This window comes from Balaenoptera physalus (assembly GCF_965194825.1).
Source record: "Balaenoptera physalus genome assembly, chromosome: 9".
Classification (NCBI taxonomy): Eukaryota; Metazoa; Chordata; class Mammalia; order Artiodactyla; family Balaenopteridae; genus Balaenoptera; species Balaenoptera physalus.
The window spans coordinates 49695486-49708246 of record NC_138888.1 but is presented as its reverse complement, the minus strand read 5'-3'; the positions used below and the strand labels follow the sequence as shown (position 1 = coordinate 49708246).

Here is a 12761-nt window from a genome sequence, read left to right as displayed (position 1 = left end):
CAGAGACCTCTCAGCTCCACATAATATCAAATGGCGAAAATCTCCCAGAGATCTCCATCTCAACACCAAGACCCAGCTCCACTCAACAACCAGCAACCTCCAGTGCTGGACACCCTATGCCAAACAACTAGCAAGACAGGAACACAACACCACGTATTAGCAGAGAGGCTGCCTAAAATCATAATAAGGTCACAGACACCTGAAAACACACCACCGGATGCGGTCCTATCCACCAGAGAGACAAGATCCAGCCTCATCCACCAGAACACAGGCACTAGTCCCCTACACCAGGAAGCCTACACAACCCACTGAACCAACCTTAGCCACTGGGGGCAGACACCAAAAACAACGGGAACTACAAACCTGCAGCCTGCGAAAAGGAGACCCGGAAGTTAAGCAAAATGAGAAGACAGAAAAACACACAGCAGATGAAGGGGCAAGGTAAAAACCCACCAGACCAAACAAATGAATAGGAAATAGGTAGTCTACCTGAAAAAGAATTTGAGTGATGATAGTAAAGATGATCCAAAATCGTGGAAATAGAATGGAGAAAATACAAGCAACGTTTAAAAAGGACCTAGAAGGGCTTCCCTGGTGGCACACTGGTTGAGAATCTGCCTGCCAATGCAGGGGACACGGGTTCGAGCCCTGGTCTGGGAAGATCCCACATGCCGCGGAGCAGCTGGGCCTGTGAGTCACAATTACTGAGCCTGCGCGTCTGGAGCCTGTGCTCCGCAACAAGAGAGGCTGCGATAGTGAGAGGCCTGTGCACCGTGATGAAGAGTGGCCCCCGCTTGCCACAACTAGAGAAAGCCCTCGCACAGAAACGAAGACCCAACACAGCCATAAATAAATAAATAAATAAATAAAAACTAAAACAAACAAAAAAACAAGTTCCATTTTCTTTAAAAAAAAAAAAAAAAAGGACCTAGAAGAACTAAAGAGCAAACAAACAATGATGAACAACACAATAAATGAAATTAAAAATTCTCTAGAAGGAATCAGTAGCAGAATAACTGAGGCAGAAGACCGGATATGTGACCTGGAAGATAAAATAGTGGAAATAACTACTGCAGAGCAGAATAAAGAAAAAGGAATGAAAAGAACTGAGGACAGTCCAGAGACCTCTGGGACAACATTAAACGCACCAACATTCAAATTATAGGGGTCCCAGAAGAAGACCAGAAAAACAAAGGGACTGAGAAAATATTTGAAGAGATTATAGTTGAAAACTTCCCTAATATGGGAAAGGAAATAGTTAATCAAGTCCAGGAAGCACAGAGAGTCCCATACAGGATAAATCCAAGGAGAAACATGCCAAGACACACATTAATCCAACTATCAAAAATTAAATACAAAGAAAACATATTAAAAGCAGCAAGGGAAAAACAACAAATAACATATAAGGGAATCCCCATAAGGTTAACAGCTGATCTTTCAGCAGAAACTCTGCAAGCCAGAAGGGAGTGGCAGGACATATTTATAGTGATGAAAGGGAAAAACCTACAACCAAGATTACTCTACCCAGCAAGGATCTCATTCAGATTCAATGGAGAAATTAAAACCTTTACAGACAAGCAAAAGCTAAGAGAATTCAGCACCACCAAACCAGCTTTACAACAAATGCTAAAGGAACTTCTCTAGGCAGGAAACACAAGAGAAGGAAAAGACCTACAATAACAAACCCCAAACAATTAAGAAAATGGTAATAGGAACATACATATCGATATTTACCTTAAATGTAAATGGATTCAATGCTCCAACCAAAAGACATAGACTGGCTGAATGGATACAAAAACAAGACCCATATATATGCTGTCTACAAGAGACTCACTTCAGACCTAGGGATACATAGAGACTGAAAGTGAGGGGATGGAAAAAATATTCCATGAAAATGTAAATCAAAAGAAAGCTGGAGTAGCAATTCTCATATCACACAAAATAGACTTTAAAACAAAGACTATTACAAGAGACAAGGACACTACATAATGATCAAGGGATCAATCCAAGAAGAAGATATAACAATTGGAAATATTTATGCACCCAACATAGGAGCACCTCAATACATAAGGCAAATGCTAACAGCCATAAAAGGGGAAATCAACAGTAACACAATCATAGTAGGGGACTTTAACACCCCACTTTCACCAATGGACAGATCATCCAAAATGAAAATAAATAAGGAAACACAAGCTTTAAATGATACATTAAACAAGATGCACTTAATTGATATTTATAGGACATTCCATTCAAAAACAACAGAATACACTTTCTTCTCAAGTGCTCATGGAACATTCTCCAGGATAAATCATATCTTGGGTCACAAATCAAGCCTTGGTAAATTTAAGAAAATTGAAATCATATCAAGGATCTTTTCTGACCACAATGCTATGAGACTAGATATCAATTACAGGAAAAAATCTGTAAAAAATACAAACACATGGAGGCTAAACAATACACTACTTAATAACCAAGAGATCACTGAAGAAATCAAAGAGGAAATCAAAAAATACCTAGAAAAGAATGACAATGAAAACACGACAACCCAAAACCTATGGGATGCAGCAAAAGCAGTTCTAAAGGGACGTTTATAGCAATACAATCCTACCTTAAGAAACAAGAAACATCTCAAATAAACAACCTAACCTTACACGTAAAGCAATTAGAGAAAGAAGAACAAAACCCCCCCAAAGTTAGCAGAAGGAAAGAAATCATAAAGATCAGATAAGAAATAAATGAAAAAGAAATGAAGGAAGCAGTAGCAAAGATCAATAAACTAAAAGCTGGTTCTTTTAGAAGACAAACAAAATTGATAAACCATTAGCCAGACTCATCAAGAAAAAAAGGGAGAAGACTCAAATCAATAGAATTAGAAATGAAAAAGGAGAAGTAACAACTGCCACTGCAGAAATACAAAGGATCATGAGAGATTACTACAAGCAACTATATGCCAATAAAATGGACAACCTGGAAGAAATGGACAAATTCTTAGAAAAGCACAACCTTCCAAGACTGAACCAGGAAGAAACAGAAAACATAAACAGACCAATCACAAGCACTGAAATTGAAACTGTGATTAAAAATCTTCCTACAATCAAAAACCCAGGACCAGATGGCTTCATAGGTGAATTCTATCAAACATTTAGAGAAGAGCTAACACCTATCCTTCTCAAACTCTTCCAAAATATAGCAGAGGGAGGAACACTCCCAAAGTCATTCTACGAGGTCACCATCACCCTGATACCAAAACCAGACAAAGATGTCACAAAAAAAGAAAACTATAGGCCAATATCACTGATGAACATAGATGCAAAAATCCTCAACAAAATACTAGCAAACAGAATCCAACAGCACGTTAAAAGGATCATACACCATGATCAAGTGGGGTTTATCCCAGGAATGCAAGGATTCTTCAATATATGCAAATCAATCAATGTGATACACCATATTAACAAATTGAAGAATAAAAACCATATGATCATCTCAATAGATGCTTTCGACAAAATTCAACACCTATTTATGATAAAAACCCTCCAGAAAGTAGGCATAGAGGGAACTTACCTCAACACAATAAAGGCCATATATGACAAACCCAGAGCCAACATCGTCCTCAATGGTGAAAAAGTGAAACCATTTCCACTAAGATAAGGAACAAGACAAGGTTGCCCACTCTCACCACTATTATTCAACATTGTTTTGGAAGTTTTAGCCACAGCAATCAGAGAAGAAAAATAAAAGGAATCCAAATCGGAAAAGAAGTAAAGCTGTCACTGTTTGCAGATGACATGATAGTATACATAGAGAATCCTAATGATGCTACGAGAAAACTACTAGAGCTAATCAATGAATCTGGTAAAGTAGCAGGATACAAAATTAATGCACAGAAATCTCTTGCATTCCTATACACTAATGATGAAAAATCTGAAAGAGAAATTAAGAAAACACTCCCATTTACTTTTGCAACAAAAAGAATAAAATACCTAGGAATAAACCTACCTAAGGAGACAAAAGACCTGTATGCAGAAAACTATAAGACACTGATGAAAGAAATTAAAGATGATACAAACAGATGGAGAGATATACCATGTTCTTGGATTGGAAGAATCAACATTGTGAAAATGACTCTACTACCCAAAGCAATCTACAGATTCAATGCAATCCCTATCAAACTACCAATGGCATTTTTCACAGAACTAGAACAAAAAATTTCACAATTTGTATGGAAACACAAAAGACCCCGAATAGCCAAAGCAATCTTGAGAAAGAAAAATGGAGCTGGAGGAATCAGGTGCCCTGACTTCAGACTATACTACAAAGCTACAGTAATCAAGACAACATGGTACTGGCACAAAAACAGAAATATAGATCAATGGAACAGGATAGAAAGCCCAGAGATAAACCCATGCACATATGGTCACCTTATTTTTGATAAAGGAGGCAAGACTATATAATGGAGAAAAGACAGCCTTTTCAGTAAGTGGTGCTGGGAAAACTGGACAGCTACATGTAAAAGAATGGAATTAGAACACTCCCTAACACCATACACAAAAATAAACTCAAAATGGATTAAAGACCTAAATGTAAGGCCAGACACTATAAAACTCTTAGACGAAAACATAGGCAGAACACTCTATGACATACGTCACAGCAAGATCCTTTTTGACTCACCTCCTAGAGAAATGGAAATAAAAACAAAAATAAACAAATGGGACCTAATGAAACTTAAAAGCTTTTGCACAGCAAAGGAAACCATAAACAATACCAAAAGACAACCCTCAGAATGGGAGAAAATATTTGCAAATGAAGCAACTGACAGAGGATTAATCTCCAAAATTTACAAGCAGCTCATGCAGCTCAATATCAACAAAACAAACAACCCAATCCAAAAATGGGCAGAAGACCTAAACAGACATTTCTCCAAAGAAGATATACAGATTGCCAACAAACACATGAAAGAATGCTCAACATCATTAATCATTAGAGAAATGCAAATCAAAACTACAATGAGATATCATCTCACACCGGTCAGAATGGCCATCATCAGAAAATCTAGAAACAATAAATGCTGAAGAGGGTGTGGAGAAAAGGGAACACTCTTGCACTGTTGGTGGGAATGTAAATTGATACAGCCACTATGGAGAACAGTATGGAGGTTCCTTAAAAAACTAAAAATAGAACTACCATACGACCCAGCAATCCCACTACTGGGCATATACCCTGAGAAAACCATAGTTCAAAAAGAGTCATGTACCAAAATGTTCATTGCAGCTCTATTTACAATAGCCAGGACATGGAAGCAACCTAAGTGTCCATCATCAGATGAATGGATAAAGAAGATGTGGCACATATATACAATGGAATATTACTCAGCCATAAAAAGAAATGAAATGGAGGTATTTGTAATGAGGTGGATGGACCTAGAGTCTGTCATACAGAGTGAAGTAAGTCAGAAAGAGAAAAACAAATACAGTATGCTAACACATATATATGGAATCTAAGGAAAAAAAAAAAAAGTCATGAAGAACCTAGTGGCAAGACGGGAATAAAGACACAGACCTACTAGAGAATGGACTTGAGGATATGGGGAGGGGGAGGGGTGAGATGTGACAGGGTGAGAGAGTGTCATGGACATATATACACTACCAAATGTAAAATAGATAGCTAGTGGGAAGCAGCCGCATAGCACAGGGAGATCAGCTGGGTGATTTGTGACCACCTAGAGGGGTGGGATAGGGAGGGTGGGAGGGAGGGAGATGCAAGAGGGAAGAGATATGGGAACATATGTATATGTATAACTGATTCACTTTGTTATAAAGCAGAAACTAACACACCATTGTAAAGCAATTATACTTCAATAAAGATGTTTAAAAAAAAAAAAAAAAAGGAGAAACGTTTTTGGTTTTATTTTTTATTTTACAAGTGAAAAGGCCAAGTGAAGAATTGAGTGATTATCCAGGGAACTGAATTAGTATAAAAATTCTAAATAATTCAGGTCAAATATCTTTTTTTCCCCATAATAATGCTTTTTAAACAACAGTATCTCTACGATTGTCTTAATCTTGTACTTGCCTCTGCAGATAACACTAATGCTTCATCAATTCTAATGTACTGGACCTAAGACATATCCAACAGCTAAATTTCAAGAGCAAAGGAAAAAATAATGAACTTCTGATGAAACCCAAGTGAAGAAAATACCCAAAACCTATGGGAAACTTATCTAGAATGCAAACTCTTCTAACAGATAAGGTTATGCCATAATTTTGCAGCTGAAATGTTCAGGATCTTAATCTATTTTTGTGAAATAAAAGTGAAGTTGAGGAAACAAAATTTATTACTTTAAAAAAGTAAAATCTTTCTATGAATTATTTTTAAAAGGCAAGAATAATTTAAAAAAAAATTTTTAAATATTGGGAACAGATCCAGATGTCAATTTCTTAGATGATCTACAAACTTAAAAAGTTTGCGGACTTCCCTGGTGGCGCGGTGAATAAGAATCCGCCTGCCAATGCAGGGGACACAGGTTCAAGCCCTGGTCCGGGAAGATCCCACATTCCTCAGAGCAACTAAGCCAGTGCACCACAACTACTGAGCCTGCACTCTAGAGTCTGCGAGCCACAACTGCTGAAGCCCGCGTGCCTAGAACCCGTGCTCTGCAACAAGAGAAACCACCGCAATAAGAAGTTTGCGCACAAAAAAGAGTAGTCCCCTGCTTGCTGCAACTAAAGAAAGCCCGCGCAGCAATGAAGACCTAACACAGACATAAATAAATATCAAGTTCCCTTTAAAAAAAGTTTGCAATACACTAAAATGCCACAGCTTCTATGTACAGGGAAGGAGACTTATGGAGAGAATTTGGTAAATTTAGGAAAAATCAGACTGTCAGGCTAGAAAACTCACTCCTGGCCCCTAGCAGATGTGTGTCCCTTAAGTGGGCCAAACACAAGCACATGTGTCTGCATGTTCAAGCCCTCTTCCTTCAGGGTGCTGGAAAGCAAGATATCTTTTTTTGTAGCTATAATTTTTATGGTTAGACAAGTGTTTTTTGATGGGGCATTTCTGAATGACTTGAAAACTTGACTTGAATTTAGAGCTATGATTCTCCTAAGAGAGGAAGGAATAGCAGAAATAGAATCTTCGAGTGGCTTTGTCAAAAGAAACACACTTTCACATGCCCCCTCCTCTTCCCAGTCGACAGTCCCGGTGTTGGGGGGAGGGCATCCTGATACTGAAGGGAGTGTGCAGCAGTCCCTCAGGCCTGCAAGAATCAGTGACACAGAAGAACAAATACGGAAATATATTTTGTGGCAATAAGAAAGCAGTGTAAAAAAAAACGCAAATTCTCATCTTGCTTTTTATTTCTTCTACTTTTACAAAACCATTGTTTCAAAACTTTCTTACAAAATTTAAAAAAAAGACACATACACATGACATGCAGGAGATGAGAATAATGTTCCTCTAATACAAACGCATTAAACAATATTTCAGGTGCTACACAGCACGTCTGGCACATTTATTTATTAAGACCAGAATCCTCAGAGTTAACCACTGCGATATTTTCTAACACAGTATTATCGGTTGTGGAAAGTAATTTGCCTGAACTGCTCTCTTTTTCAGTTTCCTCCCAAGTAGTTGTCAGAGGCTTCCCGAGGGTTTCTGGAAGCATGAATGTTAGCACTCCACTCACGAAGGCCAAAGTCCCAACAAGCAACTAGAAGGAATTAAAAAAAAAGAATAAGTGACACATCGAGAAAGAAGTGTATCCTTCAGAGAATAATCATTTCTGAACCTTTTTCAGAGGGCAATAGAATTGAATTTGACGTAACAGTTGTCATTTATTCCTCAGTGAGGCCTTTTGGTTACTTATGCTGGTCCAGGGGTTCTTTAATTTGTTGACTAGGCTTAATCTGATCACTCATTATCCACCTACTAAATAAATCCCAGTTACAACCTGCATTATTACTCGTGTAGGCACTGTCCCAGGAGCTACACAGGGGGAAAAAAGTCCCTGCCCTGTCTTCCCAGACTCCAGAGTCTCACGGGGAAACCCAGAGTCTTGGATTTGGACTTGACGGCCAGGGACTGTCTTAGTCAACCCTGCCCCGGCCCAAAAAATTGACATGCTATCAGCATTCAATAAATGGTGGGGAATGAATGAATGCATGCATGCACAAATGAATGTTTCAATGAACCAAAACCTACAGGATTTAGGGGGAAACAAAACAGAGGCAATGGAAACTAGCTGCTACTATGGGGGAGGGGTGGGTCCAATTGATTTCCTGTAAAAATTCAGTATTTCTTAACTTTCCAGGTTTTGACACATAAAAGGCAACCTTTTAGACTAGCACCAAGGTGTCTGCTTTTAAAAATGAAAATCACATTAAAAACTAAAGTCTGCATATCTATTCTCTGTTGATCACTATGTAGATTTTGTGTGGATTTTAGAACTAAATCTCTATATGGTCTGTAAAAACTTTGTCCTTACATAATTTAAACCCCTTTAGCAAAAAATACTGCCTGGGAAGACCCCATAAAAATAAATTAAGGCATGGTTTTTCTGATAAATCTGCATACTTGGTGCTTTTACAGCCTCTGAGACACAGTGCAACTGTGACGTGCTGTGAGACTACATCACTAACAGACGTGACCTGGGAAGACAGTTCCTTACTTTGTTTGCAGAACACTGCCAACCTAAATCTAGAAATACACGAGTAAGCCTAGAAGCAGTAACAGAATCTAAAGTGACATTGCAAAGGACGCAGAAACCCCAGAAGAGCCCTCTGCCAGGGTCTGAAAAACACTGAGTAAGTCTAAACAAGAAATAGAATCAAATGGAAGATCCAAGACAAGACTGGATTTTCCTTTTTAACTTGGTAGTAAGAATAGTCAGGCACTAAACAAACTCAGAACCCTCCATCTCCTCTCTCACTCTCAGCAGAAGACCTGGTCTCCTATGGCCCTTGGCCAGCTCCCCCAACCCCCCTACAAGAATCCCAAAAACCTCCCCCCTCCCCCCCACCCCCCCACCCCCCCTCACCCCGGCCAGGAGGAGCCTTTGTCGCCTCTCACCTCCTCCTGTGGGTGGGAGGTGGAAGGGTGCCGGTGGAGGTGAGGTCTTCCTCCATCAGTAGACCTCCCTTCTCACCCGCTGATTTGTGTTTTTGGAACGCATCAATTGGATCTAACTTTTTAAAAGATCTGTATTGGAGTATAGTTGATTTACAATGTTGTGTTGGTTTCTGCTGCACAGCAAAGTGGATCAGTTATACTTATACATATATCCCCTCTTTTTTAGATTATTTTCGCATATGGGTCATTACAGAGTATTGAGAAGAGTTCCCTGTGCTATACAGCAGGTCCTTGTTGATTATCTACTTTATATATAGTAGTATGTATATGTCAATCCCAATTCTCACTGATGTTCGATCTTTTCCTTTCCACTGGCTAGCTTCCCTCGGTAAAAATAGAAGTTCTTGAGCCTCTTATAATTTCTGTACCCACTCTGCCCAGGAACTTGTACTTGTGACCTGTATGACCCTGGGCAAGTGACTTAACTTTCCTGTTCCTCAGTTTCCTTATCTGTAAAATGGAAATAATACTACTACCTGCCCCCAAAGGACTGTTGAAAGGATTAAATTAAGTAACACATTTAGGGCACTCAAAACAGGGACTGGCTTATGTTAAGGAGTCAATAAATGGTAGCTATCATTACTACTCTCGAGTCTTTTGAAACAAGCAAAAGAGGCCCTCTGCCTCAGCCCACACCCACTGCAGCCCCCAGCCCATCCTCTCCACAGCGCTCACTGCTTCTCCTTCCATCCTGCCCCCCACAGCATGGCCCACTCCCACCACTCACAGAAGTTGCTCTTCCCAGGCCACAGATTCCTAGCTGCCAAACCTGATGCACGTTTTCCTGTTCTGCTCTTTCTTAGCTGCTGTCCTGTCCTGCCTTCCTCACCTGCCCTCCTCCTTTGGGGTTCTGGTCACCTCCCTGTCTCCCCGGCTGCTGCATCTCCATCTCTGCCCTGGACCCCTCTTCCCATCAGGCTTTAAATGCCACCGTTCCCAGGGTTCTGCTCTTCAGTCTCCCTCACCTCTCCATAAGCTGACTCCCAAATCTGTACCTCCCATGCGGGTGTCCCCTGAGCTCCAGACCTGCCTCCTGGACGCCTCGCCCAGCCTCCGCCGTCAAGCAGGTACCCCAGACTCATCACCCACGATTCAAGTGCACTGTCCTTCCCCACCTCAACCTTGTTCCTCCTCCTGGGTTCCCTCCAGCCCCGAGAACAACCCTCCCATCCCTCCAGCTGCCCCCCTCCACCATATGCAAACTCATCATGGGTCCTGTGGATACAACTTTTCCATCCTGTCCTCTCCAACCCGCCTTTAGGTCTGAATGTTCTTCTGTTCTGCTCTCCTTTGAGATCCTGCCCATCCTTTCACTCATGTCTCCTGGCTCCCTTAACCCACCCTGGGTGTTAGCAGTAATGCTTGCACCCAAACTCAAACTGGCCAAGTTCCTTTTCCCTCTAAGTTTTTGCCTTCCTGTTTCCTCGCCGTGGAACTCCCTTCTCTCCTTCTCCACCTTGCTGACTCTCACTGGCTCCTCCAGACACAGATTAAAGCCCCCTCCTCTGGGAAGCCTCCCCTCTGGCCCTAGCCTCGGTTGGTAGCCCTCGCCTACAACCCCATAACCCCAGCATTTCCCTACCACAGCCCTCTTCTCTGGGGCTTCTGCCTTCTGCACCAGACTGGACATCTCTCAGGACAAACGCTGTTTCTTTCATCTCTGCTGCTCATCACCTAGCAGGGAGGCTAATTCAAAATCAACACTCGACCTTTGCCAAATGAGTTCATGAATACAAACAGGATATGAATTAGGTGTCCACTTTTTTTCCTTAGATTACTAAAAAAATGATGGTTGATAGTAAAAGCAACAGAAGGAGTGATTTTCATGTGCTTCTTTTTGAAAGAGAAAATATAAACTTATCTTCTAGATTACCATTTCTATTCCTCAAAATGAAAATACTGGCTCCCTAGGCAGTTTGACACTCATAAATAAGCTTAATGAGAAATTTAATAATTTATTTTTTTACTCATTAAAAATAACAAGTAACATCTGCTACATCCAAAGGAAGTAACTTCACAGAATACTTTTGCAAATATACACAAGACCCTGCTGACAGAGGTTGTCCTGGGGAAGGGGGGACCAGGGTCAGGGTGGAGGAAGAACTTATTTCTCTGTATCCCTTTTAGGACTGTTTGTTTATTTGTTAGACCTATACAAAAGGCATGGTATTTGGGTTTGAACCCAAGTTCTGTCACTTAAATAGGGATAACAAAAACAGTACCTGCATTCTATGAAGACTACTTTTTGTAAAGCACTTAAAATAGAGCTTGTTACATAACAAGCACTATTTAAGTACCTGTGAAATAAAATTTTAAAACCCCTTTAACTCTGTAGTCCATAATGGACCGTTATGGATGTCCTTTAAAAAAAATCTTTATTTGGTTTCAGTGATTTTATAGCAGTTTGCTTTTATAGATTTGTCTATCTTCTTCTGTGTCTTAGCTTATTTTTAAAAACATCTTTTCCATTTTAATCTTTTATTTATTTAACAAAGAACATAAAGTGCTAGCACAAAGGAGATGCTTCTGGAAAAGTCCATGACCTAAAAAGAGTGGTGGATTCTCCAAAACTCCTTCCTGTGTAGGCCAGACCCAACGCCCCCAATTAAGCAAACTTGACTGAGTGCCTGTTACTGAGACCTGAGAGAACCATGCTGAGCCAATGATTCCCAAAGAGCAGACGCACACCACCTGTGTGTGCCAGGTGATTTTTTTTTTTTTTTTTTAAGGACGTCTCAAACAATTTGTTTTACTACTTATGAGAGTGTTAGTGTATTTTAGAAAAACATGTAACTAGTGTAACACCCATGATTTCACTGTTATTGTTGCTTAGGGCAAAGCTAAATTTTAAAAGCCATTCTATTTGATTTAAAATATTAAGTAAATTATAACATGAATGGCACGCAAGGTGAGAGAAATGCTCCGCTGGACCCAGTTTTGGGTACACAAAATGCCCTATCCTGCAAGAGTTCAACAATTTAACTGGGGGACAAAGACATACATGTGAATAATACAGCCAGACTGCGACAGCGGGCTGCGGAAAGGGTACACACGAAACGCTATGCAGACCTGGGAAAGGGAGAGGTTGCATCACTGGATCTGGGTGAGCTTCTTAAAGAAGTGGGATCTGCTCTGGTCTTAAAAGAGGTTTAGCTGCCTCATCTAAACCCCTAGAGCTTTGGGCTTTCCACTAGTCGTCCGGCAGAGGCAGTGCAGGAGGACGAACTAGGAATGAGGCAAGTGGGTCCAGGTCTGGTCTCATTTCCCCAGCCATGCAAGTCACAGCCACGAAAGCTCCAGGGCACCCTCATCCAGAAGAACCTGGTGAGGCCGTTGCTCTCCACGAAGCCCAGGAAGACCCTGTGAAAGGGCCTTCATAGACATACTGGGAAGAAATCACTGCCTTAACGCATCTTAAGGTCCTGGGAGCCCTCAGGGCTCTGACCCAGATGGAGTGCAAGCTTCTGAGGCAGCCTGGGTCCTAAAAGTTCTTGGATTTACCTCTTAAAAAGGAAAAAAAAAAAAGGTCTATATCTGTCTATCTACCTATCTACCATAAAATATGGTATAATTTTTTTAAATGCATAAAACAAATGCACAGTTTAAGAAATAATTATAAAGCAAACACATCATGG

The 12761-nt window shown here is 40.5% G+C and overlaps 1 protein-coding gene across 1 annotated transcript in view; it reads right to left on the bottom strand.

The window, feature by feature from the left end:
• Positions 1–5883: 5883 nt before the first annotated feature.
• SLC22A16 (solute carrier family 22 member 16) overlaps positions 5884–12761 on the bottom strand; it is a 34139-nt gene continuing 27261 nt past the window's right edge. The window contains exon 8 of the mRNA XM_082475741.1: positions 5884–7708. Coding sequence (XP_082331867.1) covers positions 7511–7708 — 198 coding nt within the window. The 3' untranslated portion in view covers positions 5884–7510. The remainder of the gene's footprint in view (positions 7709–12761) is intronic.